Source organism: Pinus tabuliformis, chromosome X, assembly GCF_031772625.1.
Source record: "Pinus tabuliformis cultivar Carrire ecotype Pingquan chromosome X, CPIR1, whole genome shotgun sequence".
NCBI classification, from domain to species: domain Eukaryota; kingdom Viridiplantae; phylum Streptophyta; class Pinopsida; order Pinales; family Pinaceae; genus Pinus; species Pinus tabuliformis.
In genome coordinates, this window is record NC_142308.1 from 982,087,016 (window position 1) to 982,103,293 (window position 16,278).

Sequence of the window (16,278 nt, forward strand, 5' to 3'; positions counted from 1 at the left end):
TCTCAGTTCTAAGGCACTGGTCTATCACTAATATATCTCAAATAATCTAATTGTTTGTGCTTATTAATCTTACTTTACATATAATCCAAATCAAGTTGCTAGGATATTCATTTGTATCTCTTAAACTTGTTGATTTTCAACAGGTTCATCGTAGGGATCAGAGTGACGGCCCCTACTCTGAGTGTTGTTGCCTCGGGTGTACACTTCAAGCGACAACAGTGCCAGCAGATGTGTTCAGGGTATGTGCACTGAAAGGAGATGAGGAGTCGGCTACATTAGCAAGTCAACTGTGTCTTATTCATGGTAGATTTGTTGTCAAAGGACTGACACCAAGCCCTAGTTGTATTCTTGTATTAGTGATTGTATGAGGGTCATGATCCCTAGTATGGGAGCCCTAGACAGTTGTATTAAAGATTGTTAATATAACGAAGTTGGGTTGAAAAAGTAAAAAGTTGTCTATTGTGCACTAGTTGATTTACTGTTGTGTTTATTTTGTTGTGCAAAGTAGTCTTGTTGTGGCATTTGAGTGTGTTTGCATCAGAGATTCTAAGACCAAACCCAAATTCTTGAGTGTCGTGGAAATTCAACATGGTATCAGAGCTACTTTGAAGGGCCAATGAATCAAAGTGTGCACAACAAGTACAGATCAAGAGGGAGTTGGTTCCATTGTTGTTGAAGGACTAATAGCAATGGCAAAGTTGTCGGTTGGTCTGCGATATGAGGACAGGTTGGAAGGGTTGTCTAACTATAGTCCATGGAAGCAAAGGATCAAGTTGGTTCTAATGATGAACAGGATTTGGGACATTCTGAGAAAGAGATCAAGAAACCGACTAACCTTAAGGATATGGAAGTGTACGAAGAGATGTATACGAAGGCCAAGCTAATCATCCTAGATGGTGTCAAGGATTCTTTTAAGCCTCATCTGTCCAGGAAGAACATTACCCATGAGATGTGGAAATCTCTTTAGGATCTGTTCCAGAATAAGAAGGAGAATCGGCTATTGGTATTAAAGGATAAATTGAAGGCCACCAAGATGATAGATGGTGAAGCAGTGGTGTCATACCTAACAAGATTATCTCAGGTTCAAGATGAGGTTGCCGCCATCAGTGAGACCATTACAAATTCTAAGATGGTAAGGATTGCTTTGAAGGGGTTTACCGAGGAATGGAAGCCATTCATCAAAGGGATCATTGCCAAATAGAAGCTACCAGACTCGAACAGGTTGTGGGATGACTTCTTTCAAGAGGAAGTATGGGGCAAGGACCTTCACCAGAAGAATAAGTCTTCTAATGATAACGTGGCTCTTGCAGGGAGGATGAAGGGCAAGTAAAAGGACTTAAGTAAGCTTAAGTGTTTCAACTATGGCAAGTATGATCATTATTCGACGAAGTGTCCGAAGAAAAAGCAAGGAGATAACGAGAAGAAGGGGAAAGAGGTTGCAGGTGTCGCCACTTCTACTAAGCTAGATGATCTCTCTAGGAGATTGGAGAGTGAATATTTTGCTCTGATTTCTCATTTCTCTAAGGGTGCCATCGACAAGACTGCATGGTACATGGACAGTGGTGCGTCGAAGCATATGATAGGTTCGCGTGATGTGTTCGAGACTCTAGCTGAGTGGGACTCGAAGTTGCACATGATGGTGGGCGACAAGAGTCAGAAAGAGATCAATGGATCAGGTGTCGTGCCATTCAAGATGTAGCCAGGTTAGATGATATGAGTTCATGATGTATTGTATGTACCAGAGCTTAGATATAACGTGTTGTCTATCTCAGTGATCGAGCAGAAGGGGTTTGACGTGATTTTCCAGGATGGGAAAGCGAGACTTAAGCCCAAAGGCTTTAACTCTGTTGGAGTAGTCATCGGAATCAAGAAGCATGGTCTATTTCTGCTGACAGGCAAGCCTATAGATCATGAGAAAAAGCAGATGTAGGTTCCAGAGGTTCAGAGGGAGTCGAGTTCTAGCAAAGGTTTGCAAGTTCAAAGGGAGAATGTGCAGCCCAAGAAGAGCGCGTGGTCAGCGGGGAGTAAGGGTGCTTCTACAGTTGCCAAGAAGGAACCATAGGATGGCCTGAAAGCGTTTCAAGACAAGAAGAAGCAAGAGGCTTCTCGTGGCAATGAAACTTCCGAGAAGGGCATAGTTCATGCTACAAGGTATGTTGGAGTAGTGAGTGCTAAGAGTTGGGCTAGTGTCGCCATCAATGACAGTGACGACGAGTTATTTCCTAGTGGTGGAAGTACCTCCCTCGCTAAGAGGGAGTGTTGAGATTTGTAGCTTGGGAAGTAGTCCAAACCCTAGGGTACAGGGTTGTGTAGGAATTTGTCCCACATTGGCTTTGTGGGCAATCATACCCAAGCATGGGGTTTTGTACCCAAAGCAATGGGCATGAAACCAAATGTGATTTTCATGATTGGAACATGATAGAAAGTAGAACACCCTTAAAGGGACCAAGGGATCCTAAGGCATCCATGGAAGGGTTGATCGAATGAGTAAGAATAATTTATATATGTGTGAGTTGAGCTTGTGACAAGAACTACAAGTCGGCTAGGCGTGTAGAGGTGCCCTCTCATGTGATCATATAAATAGAGGAGGCTACCATTCGATCAAAGCGTCCAACCACAAGTGCAAATCATCACATGGAGGACATTTGAACTAAAGAGAGTCGCAGCCTCTATAGGAGTCTATCCATGAGTTGAGGGACAGTTTTTCTTGAGGATTTTTTTGTGTTGGAGCATGCCGAGTTAGAGGAGCTTGTTGGCAAATTTGGAGGGTTGATTTGTGCATAGGTTGGTTGGTATTTCTCTATTTTATAGAACCGAGATTTTCTGTGCATTACAGGTGGACGGTGCCCTAGTTTGGGATGGATGAGAGGCCTAGAAGGTAGTGAACCTAGGCCACATTCACACACAGTAACAGTGCATGAAGAGGAGTCTTGAAAAGGAGGATAGTCGCAGGTTTTAAGGAGGATTTTGCCCGCAGATGTTGGGGAGAAGTGGCAGTCACAGAGAGCCCTAACCAGAGGGTCGAAATTCCTGAGGTAAAGTGCACCGGCCAAAGTGTTTCAGAGGCAGAAAGAAGGTCCCTTTCTCAGTACGTATGTCCTTCTATGGTTGACGGTTTTGCTAGGTGATTGTCCAATTTGGGACATAGTTCGTTGGGCATCTTAAGATCAGATTGGGGGACTGTAGTAGGTGCCCACTATGCCCTAAGTCCAACATTTGAGAAGGACATCAAAATCTGGTAGGAGAAGCAGAGTTTTGAAGCTCAAGGGCTTGTTCTTTAAAGGGCTAAAGGGAAGCCATAGGAGGAGTTGATAAGCCCTAATTCACTGTGCGGAGAAGAACATCTACAGTGGAAAGAGGGCAGCCTCCAAGCCCTTGACTTGTCATCTTGTAGCAGCTAAGTGGCAGAAGTGGGCAGACCAAAGAGTTGTTCACAAATGGAGTTGTGAACAGCTGATAGAAGTCCCTATGAGTTGACATCCTTGTTGGACAAAGGAGCAACTGGAGGGCAGAGTTGTTGGAACCGTGTTCAATGACCTAAAGGATTTGTGATCATTGATAGAGGCAAACTGGTGTTGTTGTAGATGGGAAGCTAAAGGACCAGCAGATGTTTTCAGGGCACGTGGACTAAAAGGAGTTGAGGAGCCGACTACATCAGCAAGTAAGTCAGTTGTATCTTGTTCAGGGTAGATTGGTTGTCAAAGGATTGACACCAAGCCCTAGTTGTATTCTTGTATCAGTGATTGTATGAGGGTCATGATCCCTAGTAAGGAAGCCCTAGACAGTTGTATTAAAGATTGTTAATATAACAAAGTTGGGTTGAAAAAGTAAAAGGTTGTCTCTTGTGCACTATTTGATTTACTATTGTGTTTATTTCGCTATGCAAAGTAGTCTTGTTGTGGCATTTGAGTGTGTTTGCATTAGAGATTCTAAGACCAAACCTAGATTCTTGAGTTTCGAGGAAATTCAACACACACCTCATGTTGATCCACGCTGCATTATGGCAACCCTCTTGCTATCTCCTTAAGAATATTCAGTGCTCCATGGTGCAAATGCCCCATTGGCCTATGCCACAACTCTCCAAGCTCATTGCTTGAATCACGACCTCCTCTGCAAGTCAATATTGTGGTTGTCTCAAACTGTAGTCTGTATAGGCTCTTATGCCTAACCCCGATCTACTTCGCCACCTTAGGGTCAGATGGTTTAATAAAAACCCTACGTTGTCTAGAGGTCACCTCGTACCCCTTATCCTCCAAAGTTAAAATTGAAATGAGGTTCTTTTTTATACCTGGTACGTAAAGAACATCTCTGAGATATAAAGGGTTCCCAAACTCCCTCTCAAAATGAATTGTACCTTTACCCTCAACCCGGTACTGCCCATTTCCCATTTCGATGTCAAATTGCATGTCCTTTTCTGACAGTTTACTAAGATACTTCTTGTTTCTAGTCTTATGACAAGACACACCCCTATCCACATACCATAAACTCATCTCCCATTTCGATGTCGAATTGCATGTCCTTTTCTGTCAGTTTACTGAAATACTTCTTGTTTCTAGTCTTATGACAAGATGCACCCCTGTCAACATACCATAAACTGGGAGCCACTGAACTTGCCATACAGGCAATGAGTGAAAACTCTTTCTCAAAAATGAGAAGAGCTCATCTATCTTTGCAGAGGTTGTTACTTGGTCTTTCTTGGACCCTTTCTTCCTGTTAGGACATTTAGTAACATAATCCCCAAACTGGTGGCATGAAAAACACTTGATCTTGCTAATATAATTTTTCTTCTTCTCACCCTTAGAACTCGACTCACCACCACCACTAGTCGTTTTACCCCTGGACTTGGTCCCTTTGTTAGCTAGAGCAAAATTTTCTTCATCTTCCTCGCTTTTAACACAAGATCCAACTTGAGCTTCACTGTGAATCTCCTCCTGGGTGCAGTCACCCATAAACACTCCCAATCTAGAAAGTTTTCTCGGGCACATATTCCATCCGTCAAGGTTTGCCACGACTTGGTGAAACACAATAGGGCAAAATTTACCAAATCCCTATCTAGAACTGTCTCACCCACACTAGCCAACTCTTCCTTTACTTTGGAAAACTTGGTGAGATAAGACACTATTGAATCTTATTTGGACATTTTAATAATCTGATTTGGACATTTTAATACTCCTTAGCTTGTCCTTCAGCACGAAATTTCTCGCCTCACACGAGCCCTGATAAATACCAATGATGGCTGTCCACATGTCTTTGGCCTTCTTCTTCCCAATCAGGTGAGGGATAATGTGGTCTTTGACTCCTTCCAAGATGATTCTTCTTGCATTGGCATCCATCTTATTGTGTTGAGCCAACCGCTGAGAATTAGTGGGTGCGGCTGGGACATTATCAACAAAATCCCAAACCCCTGGTTCCTCCAGCACCATGGCTATCCATTCACGCCAGGAACAGAAGTTGGACACACCATCCAATTTGACTTCAAATTTGAGACCCTGATATGCCATACTAACAAATCAAACTATTGAATACAAATCACACTATCGAAAACAATGTGCACTACCCAGAAACCTACGTTACCGGATCCGGCTCAGGCAAGTGGAGTATTGCCGGATCCACGGATCTGAACCGGATCCGGATACTCCCAAATACGCTTAAAATACGTATATTTTTAAAAACGCGGGTTTTCGAAACGGAAAGCGGATTTTGGATACGGATCCGGACGGTGGCTGCCGGAAGCGGTGATAGGTGGCCGAAAAAGTTAAAACGCAGATATTTTCTAGGTTTTAAGTGTAGATATTTTGTGGTCCCGATATTAAAACATTACTTTTAGTTTTGAACTTTTGTCGGACTCTGCGTAGCTCTGTCTGCTTTGACCATTCGTAGTTTTGTTTTGTCGCCATTCGTTCCGGGCTCAGTGCTCACCGCCGGCCCCTCCTGCACAAGACTTTTGCTTGCGGGCTTACCGCCGGCCCCACTGCACGCAGCACCATTCACTGCTGCTGGTTCCCGTGCACGCAGCACACATTGTGGGCACAGTCGGTCACGCCGAGGGTTTCAGGCTTCCGCGTTAACCAGGTAAACGTTTACGGTTTGGTTTACGGTTCGGTTAATGTTATATGTTATTTAATATTATGTTTACGGTTTGGTTTAAGATTATGTTATATATATTATTTAATATTTATATATATATATTAAACAGTTATATATATTATACGGTTATATATATTATTTAATATTTAACAGTTATATATATTAAATAACAGTTATATATATTATACAGTTATATATATAAACATGAGAAACTAAATAATTATAAACCGGTATAATTGTAAATAATTATAATGGTAAATAATTATATTTATAACAGTTATATATATTATACAGTTATATATATTATTTAATATTTAACAGTTATATATATTATTTAATATTTATATATATATATATATATATATATATATATATATATATATATATGTTATATAATATAATTATATATGTTATAACTTATAACTTATATAACATAATAAATTATAATAACAGTTAATAGTTATATTAATATTTAATATATGTTATTCAAATTTTTAAAATGTATTTAAAATTTAAATTTACTTTTTTTTAATGTATTTAATTTTACAATTTAATTTTTAATTGTTTATGGATAATCATAATATTAATATATTATAACTTGACTTTTAAATGCAGTGGCAACTTGCAAGTAACCAATAGAGTCTATATTATTATCATAATGGAACCATCACAAGATTCACATCATGAGCATAGTGAAGGGGAAATCATCAAAACAGATCCAAAATCTCCTCTATGGCAGTATGTGGAGATTATTGGAAAAAATCCCGGAGGTGGTTCATTTAAATGGAAGTGCAATGAATGCCAAGATATAAAAAATGGCTCATATACTAGAGTGAAGGCCCATCTCACCGGTCAAACTAACACAGGGGTGCAAGTATGCACTGGGCCAAAAGATGCAAATGGCAAACCTGGCCAAGGTTTGAGTCCTGGAAAAATGAAATTCTATGCATCTTTGCAAGAAGCTGCTGATAGGAAACTTGCTAAGGGAAAACACCCTGTGCAAAGTTCTACAACTAGGCCTCCATTGCCATCTAGGCCTGCTGCTACATCTAATAAAAGGGCCACTCTAGGCCCTCTTGAAGCATGTTTCAATAATCAAGGTAGAGACATCGCTGATGAACACGTAGCTCGTTGCATCTATGCAAATGGGCTAGCATTCAATTTGGTGCGTTCCCCTTACTGGCAACAAATGATTAAGGCAGTTAATGAAGCGCCGAAAGGGTACAAAAGCCCTGGATATGAAAAGGTCCGCACTACCTTGTTGGCATCAGAAAGGCAATCCGTGGATAGACAGCTACAGGCAATCCGGGATACATGGGCAGAAACAGGGGTGTCCATCATTTCTGATGGATGGAGAGACCAAAGAAACCGCCCATTAATTAATGTTGTTGCAGTATGCCCCCAAGGGGCAATGTTTTTGAAGGCTGTTGATTGCAGTGGAATAGAGAAAGATGCATCTTTCATATCCACAATTCTTATTGATGCAATAGAAAGTGTGGGGCCACATAATGTTGTCCAAGTCATTACGGACAACGCACAGGTTTGTAAAGCTGCAGGTTTAATTGTGGAGGGTCGATATGATCACATCTTTTGGACTCCATGTGCAGTCCATTCATTGAACCTTATGCTTGCCAAGATTGGTGAGATTGAATGGATTAATGAAATATATGTAGCATCAAAAGAAATCCAAATGTTCATAACAAATCATTCAATGTCCCAAGCCATTTATCGGGGTTTTGCAAAGTTGGAGCTACTGAAGGTAATTTTTTTGATCATTACTATTTGTATTAGAAATAATGAAATTCTTATTTTTAATTACAAATTTATATATGGTTTATCATTTGAGATTTGGCCTTTTGAAACTTATAGGTTGCTGAAACTCGTTTTGCCTCCCACACTCTTGTCATAAAGAGACTTGTGGAGGTGAGACAAGCACTACAAGCAATGGTCATTGACCCTCTTTGGGAATCATGGAGGACTTCCACTTCTGATAGAGGGCAAAAAATCAAGTCCATCATTCTTGATGATGCATGGTGGGACAAGGTTCAATATCTTCTACAGTTCACTGAACCAATCTTGACCTTGATCAGGGCATTTGATACGGATACACCTTGCTTGGGGGAAGTTTATGAAAACATTGATAGTATGTTGGAGAGGATAAGGGAAATTATCAGGGCAAGTGAAAATGACCCTCATGAAACATTCTATTATTTAGTGAAGGACATAGTTACAGAAAGGTGGAACAAAATGACCACGCCATTACACCTTCTGGCATATGCATTGCACCCTAAATACTATCATTCTAAAATTTTGTCTTTACCTGGTAGAGCAGCACCAAACAAAGATTCTGAAGTGGTACAAGGATACAAGACAGCCTTGAAGAAAATTTATAGAGATATGGGAGTTGCAATGGAAGTCCGCCAAGAATTTGGAGGGTTTGTACAGTCTACTGGTAGCTTTTCAGATCCAGTAGCTATGGATGATCGAGGACATCTTGATCCTATTACTTGGTGGGGCTTCCATGGTGGGGATAGCATTCATCTGTCTACTCTAGCCACTAGGTTGTTATCACAGGTTGCTAGTTCCTCATCAGCTGAGAGGAATTGGTGTACATATGGCTTCATCCATTCAGTGAAGCGAAACAGGTTGGGAGCGGCAAAGGATGAGGACCTTGTTTATGTTCATTCCAACCTTCGTCTTCTATCACATGTTGAACCAGAGTATAAAAAAGGTCCGAGCAGGATGTGGGATGTGGAGCCTGAGATCTCTGACTTGAACCTGACACTGAATGCCATGACTCACCTCAACCTACTTGAGGATATTGTTCCACCACCAGTCCAGCCTCCTGATGCAACTTCCTACATTCCAGGACCCCCATCATCTATTCATGATGTAGAGTTGCAATATGCAGAAGATATAGATCCATTTGAGGATATGTAAATGTATTTACTATTATCATTCATGATATTATGAATCATGATCCTTGGACCTTTTTGTTACTTTAGTCTTTGTATGAGGGACGATGCACCATTTCAATGTTTTAATCTTCATATTTATGATTTTATCATTCAATGTTCTAAAAATGTTTGATGGTTTCATGGAGTATTTGATTTTTTAGCTTTAAGGTGTTTTTTAAAAGTTTAAATATAAATATATATATATATATATATATTGTACGTGACGTATCCTTGCCGTATCCGGATCTTAGATTTTCAAAAAACTAGCGGATCCGGATCCGGATCCGTATCCGTATCCGTATCCGTATCCGAATCCTGGTAACTTAGCCAGAAACCCTAACAAACAAATTGATCTGATAATCCTACTCCCTCTAAATCACAGAATCTACTCTTGAAGATAAAAATTGTGCTTGGTATTCAATCAAAAACTGAGCTCTGATACCATGTTAGATTTCCTTAAAACCCAGTAACTGATTTACAATTTTCTACGTGTAAAAACCAGAAATACAAACAATTGTTGCACTGAAAACTTAAATTGCAAATACACTGAGTTTTCTAACTTCTCATGCACAGCGGAAAATAAATCAGAAAACAAACACATTAACCATAGAAGTTATGATAAGATATATCCAGGAAACCCCAACTCCGGGGAAAACCTGCAACACTGTGTGTTTTATTATTCTCTTCAGCAAAGAATTTTCTTTTCAGAATTACAATAAGGGAGAAACTTCCCTTTTATTATAATAAAATACTCAATCACCCACCAACTAAATCAATTCCCCTTCCTATGCACTGGATCTACGAAACTCCTGCGTGGATCAGCAATTTGGCCCACACATGTGAATGCACTTCTCCTCTCGTGTGTGCACATGCGAATGGAATACTCCGTTGGGCTGTAAGAGCTCGGCCCTCATTCAATTTCTTCTTCTCAGATGCTAAGTCCTGTGATCTGTTGAAACCCTCGGCTATTCCTTCGCTGATCTATGCACCTACTTGTGCTCAACTGACTTGACACTAACTCGCTCTATTTCCTCTTATAATTTTGTTCTCAACCCTAATCTCCCTCTCAACGAAAGATATTAAATCGTGATCAAAGGTCAAGATTAAATCATAAGTTAACTTGGGAAATTTTAATTTTCCCTAAGTTCAACTTTAGGAAAAAATTAATTAAATTAATCATCTGCTAAGTGGCTTCCTTGTGGGTTCCTATGCTAGCCTTAGCACCTAGGCAAGCAGAACCCTTCTTCTCTACTCCAATCAACAATCTGGAGTTTAGATTGCAACTGATTTGTGTTTGCAGTCATGGGATTGCTCAGATACTTGCAATATAATTCTTGAGAACCAGAAAGGGCTTATGAACATAGTTAAGAGGACAAACATTTCCAATTAATGGACTATCAACTACGCCTACCTGGACTTCTCTCCTCACAACCATTCTATACAAATCCCAAGTGGTACACCATGTTTTTGACTCATGATCATGATATACATTTATATTTGATGTTATTTTGTATTGGCTGTCCACTTTTGCATCCTTGATTGGACAGCTATGTGCCAGTGTGTTTAATTGATATTAGTGTTTGTTTATATGTATAAAAAATTGCAAAAAAATGAATTTGTTTTGTATTTTTTAATGCTTGCAGTGGTTTGCTGATTTTTTCATCAATGTTGCCGAGAAGTTGTATTCCAGAGACTAACTGATTTTTTTCCCAATGCCGATTATTTCAACAATGGTATTTACTATTAAATTCACCTGTGTCATATGAGCTAGGTGCTTGTACTAAAAGACTGCAAGTAAGCCCTACAGAGTTATCCAATACCTAACAATAGAGCATTTCAAGCCTACTCATGTACTCTGCCAATTACTGCAAAACCATGATAGAGGGCCAGCTTCGTTAAAAAGCTTAGATAAGTGCATAACTGAGATTGCCATTGATACAAGTTTCTAGAATGGACAATGTTACACAAATTCTTAGAAACAATGGTATTGTGTGACCCTAGATATCTTCCTGTGCAATACAGCACAATCAAAAGTGTACCACAATGGAAAAAAAACACAATGTAATTCAACAAACACCCAATCACATGTTATATCCTGCAGGAAGCAATATTTTCTGTTTAGCCACCAATCATACCGTAAAGACTACAGAACATCACTTTACATCAATTACCTGCATGACAATATCATGAGCAAATACCTTGAATGAGATTGTCTTGCTTTAAGAAAATTTCTCTGAGTCTACTTTGTCCACAGGGGTTATACTTCAGATTAAACTTATCAAATCGGTGAAACGTATTCTTGTCTGCATGTACATCCAGGAGATCAACATTGAGGTCGTACCTGTTCCATATAAGAACAGTATAGCATCAACTATCTAAAATAGAAATATTAATTTTTGGAAGATGCATGGCAGCTGCAAATCAATTTTCAATATGACATAGCTAAAAACTCACCCTGTCAAGTCCAAACTCTCAAAAACTTCCTTTAAGGTGAGATATTTGCCATCCCGGAATATAACCACCTGCATCAAGTAGAAGATACATGGAAACCAGGAACTAGGTACACTAACTAGGAGATTGTGCTACTTTATATTGAAAATCACAAGAAATATATGTAGACTTCCTTTAGTACATTTCTTAGAATTCTTTCAAAATACATGTTGCATTTTATGAAAAACATAATATTAGAAAAGCTGAATTAAGCAAATACCTCATCCGGTTCTTTCTTCAGCTTAGATTTGATAAAACGCAGCAGATGTTTCTGGTTCATGCATGCCGTGTGATGTACATGGGTATCAACTTTTCTAACATTGTAAAAATCGCGATGGGGTGCACTCTTCTGAGCCATGAATTCTCTGTCTGCATTTAGCATTAAATGAAGGCTAAACTTCTGCACATACACAGATTGAAATCAGCTCTCAGATGCACAGGATAAAATGCAGAAATTGCTCATTTGCCCCAAATGATACTCCAGCCAGATTATTCTGTTGAGAGATCATGCCTTCAACAACAGTTCAGGGACTAAGTTACCTGTTCTAAAAGGCGCAGTCGATGATGGCACAAAGTACGAACATTTCCCAATGAAATGATTCTAAGCATCCGATGTACATCAGTGAAGAATGTTGTTGCATCAGCAACAGGAAAAAGTTCTTCCCTTGCTGACAGGTAGTTCAAAGAGGTTCAACAAAATTTGTCAGGAAAATTATAACAGTGATACTCCTTCAGAGAATTCTGAATTATCTCCTACTGAAAAGGCAAATCCATGCATGCTTAATGCTTTCTGTAATAAAAGTTAAATAATGAAGTTCACAAAGCCTATATGCAACAAGTAGAGAAGCCAATGTGAATTTTCTTACATTCTTTATTTGGATAAACATGTACCACACCATCCTCCATTTGAAAATTATGCTGCAAAACCCATCAAACTTGTTAAGAAACCCACAACTTGTGGCACACAACATAAACTATATGACTCTAAACACAAATGATTGATTATATGTTCAAACACTCTTTTTGAGTATCCACATGAAAGAGTATGACAATCATAATGATAATAACAGTGTAAATAGTAGAGAACAAGTTGCAACATGAGTTTCAAATTGTAATCGTTTCAAAAATAAAAAATAAAAAAAGAAAATTACTTCACTTGCTGGCTCATCCTCAAAACAAAATGGTTTAGGGTTTCGTTTTGGTGTGCTAGGATCTGTTGTAATTTCTCTCTCCCATGGAACAACTTTTTCCCTGAAAACATACTTATCTCGCAGGGCAAGGCACTCTTGCATCATCCGACATACCTCCTCCTCCTCACTTGTTGGCGCATCTGCACACAGAATTTGAAATTACAGAATAAAGGTTAGAAAGCTTGTACAAACTAAATTGTGTAGTTCAAAACTAGAAAAGAACAAAATAACAACCACACCAACAGTTCTTTGATATGTTTCCACTAATTGACGGGAAGGGTCAGGAACACCCAGGAGCATAGGACCCACTCAGGAGCTCTATATGAAATTCAATTGTGATAACGCCTCCAAACACAACCCTCAGGAAGCAGGCTACAGGGCTACATTTGAACCCTATGCTGGGAGCTTGTTAGCTTCCCTCTGCAGAAAACTTGGGGATAAGAACTAGCATGGCCAAAATGAGGGCATTTACATAGGTCTATGATTGTAATGAAATGGTCATTTAGATGCGTGGTAGAGACAGACTCTTAATCAGTGATCAATGAACCATCAAATAAGACAACGGGACCAGAGTTCACTAGTTTCTTCAATTGAACATTGAAAAAGCTAATTAGTTGATACTCTCTTCCATTTCCTGCCATTTAATGATGTCAAAAAAAAGCAAATAGAACTTCGAACAGGTTGGCCAATTATGGACAGGCTGAAAAGGTGGGTAGTCAAACATAAATATTTGGAGGTTTAGCCTTGAAGACTGGCTGAGCATACTGGCACTGATAAAGATGGATTTGAATGGAATTGGTGGTGTAGTGCATTAATGATATAAGGCAGTGAACCCTGTCACATTATCAGATCATAAAGTGGAACCATTACATAGAAATTTTTCTCTGTATTAGGCATATCATGTCTTTAGTTTTTCTTCCTCCTTACAGTGGGCTAAAGCCTAATCAACATGGAGCAAAAAGGGATAGCAGCAACAAGATTGTATGGGCAAGACAGCACCAGAGAAGAAGCATAAATAGGATAGAGGAATGCTTAGAGAAGGATGTCAAGAAGAATTTCGAATTCTCAAAGGTGCTTATTGCAGTATGGCAGGCAAAGAGCAGAAAGTAAATGAAAGAGATAGAAAAAGTAAAACCAAACTGTTATTACTAAGAAATGGTGGAACTCCAAGACATGGGAACTTCCAAAGGCAGGTGGTACATCTTCACATTGGCACTCAAGCTATGCTTGCAGGTTTTGAATTTATAATTTAAAAGCAAATGACGGAATGCCATGTAAAGATCCTTTGGTTCTTGGCATTGCAAGAAAAGTCAGCACAGAACATGAGGACAAGAATATCTACTGCAAATAAAACATGACATCCTCTCCCAAGATAATCAAGAATTTCTAATATGATCTCCTTCAATAGGTTGATGCTTCATAATTTAGGTATGGCAAATCCATTTAAACCTTTAATGTATGATAATGGGACTCTATACGGTCATGCACAAGACAATATTACAAGTTCCCAAGAACATTTTGGTACGAATGTTGCTAATGTTTTTACGCAGACATTGAGTTAGGGCCTTATTGTTATTTTTAGGCCCAGCCTCATTATTTTTAGGCCCAGCACCCTCTTTTTCTTCAATAATACTATGAAAATACTGCCAGATTTTCATTCATTATGGCGCCTGGAATAATGGTAGTGCCCTCACCTATATATAGCTGTGTTATCAGACCAAGAGGGCCTTGATGTTGTATGTGTGAATCTGCATTGATACAGATATGGATCCATGTAGGATCCGCCATGCAAACAGATCCTTCAAACACAGAAATGGATCCCATGCTACTGAAACAGATCTTGTGTCAGCTAGCCCTCACATGCTGAACCCCAATCAAATAACATTAGAGTTTTTGGTTTTTTTTTAAAGAAGTTTTGCCACCTATTTAAGCCCTAAAACTTAAGTAAATTTTCTATTTAGATTTTTAATTAGATTACTTATTAGTAATCTGTAGGCTTTATAGTTGTATAAGTAAGTTCTTTATTATCTGTAAACTGTATAGCACATGATAATGCTAGCAGGAAAAGTTTGACACATCAAAATTCTAACTTCAATTTTTGATAATGCTAACAGAGAAGCTTTGAGACAATACATGGAAATAATATATAGTGTACAAAGAATGGCTGTGTCATCAATAGTTTAATTAGATCAGTCCCATCCACCTCCAGGTGAAAAGCCCTCCTAGAACAGTATAATACATAGAGTATAGCATGCCCTCAAACACTGTACAATATTTAGTTACCATTGTAACTAGATAGGAAGTTTTATATTTTAAAGCAAATTTCAAGGATGATGACAGGTTGAACATGATTTTGAGTTGAAAAATCCAAATGAGGGGCATGTAAACTCTTTTTTGGACATGTAGTTAGACCTACTCTATATCATTATATCAATAAAGTGATCATTGATAAGACACTCAATTTTGTATTTACAATTATCCTTTTTATATAAAGCATGATGCATCATGATTTCAGTCTTAGATATAAATTATCTAATGATTTCAGCTCTAATGTTGTGATGCATTAATGTTTTTGATTTATAACTTTGAAAATATTTTTTTAAATTTAAAAAAAAAAAGTATTATTAAATTGTTTGTGTGTGGTGTTTCCCCACCGTATCCAGATCCTCACCTTCAAAAATCTGGTGGATATATAATCTTGGAGAGATTATTTTAATCCAAAAGATGTAACCAAGCTAGAGACCCTTTGTGGATAGAATTCCCAGTGATCGTTGTGGGCATGCACCCTTTTTGGACTATTTGTTCAAACATTTGGTAACATCTTAATAGCAAATGCTAGGCGCAGTTCATTCTAATGATTTCAGCTCTAATGTTGTGATGCATTAATGTTTTTGATTTATAGCTTTGAAAATATTTTTTAAAATTTTTAAAAAAAGTATTATTAAATTGTTTGTGCGTGGTGTTTCCCCACCGTATCCAGATCCTCGCCTTCAAAAATCTGGTGGATATATAATCTTGGAGAGATTATTTTAATCCAAAAGATGTAACCAAGCTAGAGACCCTTTGTGGATAGAATTCCCAGTGCTCATTGTGGGCATGCACCCTTTTGGACTATTTGTTCAAACATTTGGTAACATCTTAATACCAAATGCTAGGCGCAGTTCATTCTGAGCAAATCCTAGAGCTTTTTGTGGAAGTGAACTTAACAAAAAACTCCCACGACAAAAACAATTGTTTGCCATTCAAGGCCTTTGTTTCCAAAAAGTCAAGTATTTGAACCTTCCAAATACAAATTTCTCGTATTAGGCTTTGTTACCCCTCATCATATTGTATGAGAGGTGACAATGTGATTCTCTTCACATGCCGGAGATTTCGATGTGAGCACCACTCTCCTAGTGGCATGTTGTTCTAGTCCACACTTCATTGTGACCATTTTAGATTGGTCTCTCTAAGCATGTATGTCAAATATCTTGTTGCATGATGATCTTCTTTGTGTTGACATTAATAGCTCGAGCATGTACTTCCGCACAAGCCTGAGGGTCTAGGCATGTGGA

At 38.7% G+C, this 16,278-nt stretch overlaps 1 protein-coding gene across 1 annotated transcript in view; it reads right to left on the reverse strand.

The window, feature by feature from the left end:
- LOC149143008 (AMP deaminase-like) overlaps positions 1-16,278 on the reverse strand; it is a 134,565-nt gene that overhangs the window by 72,018 nt on the left and 46,269 nt on the right. The window contains exons 4-9 of the mRNA XM_089451990.1: positions 12,686-12,864; positions 12,401-12,452; positions 12,075-12,202; positions 11,755-11,934; positions 11,499-11,566; positions 11,243-11,385 (exon numbers count right to left, since the gene is read on the reverse strand). Coding sequence (XP_089308116.1) covers positions 11,243-11,385; positions 11,499-11,566; positions 11,755-11,934; positions 12,075-12,202; positions 12,401-12,452; positions 12,686-12,864 — 750 coding nt within the window. The remainder of the gene's footprint in view (positions 1-11,242; positions 11,386-11,498; positions 11,567-11,754; positions 11,935-12,074; positions 12,203-12,400; positions 12,453-12,685; positions 12,865-16,278) is intronic.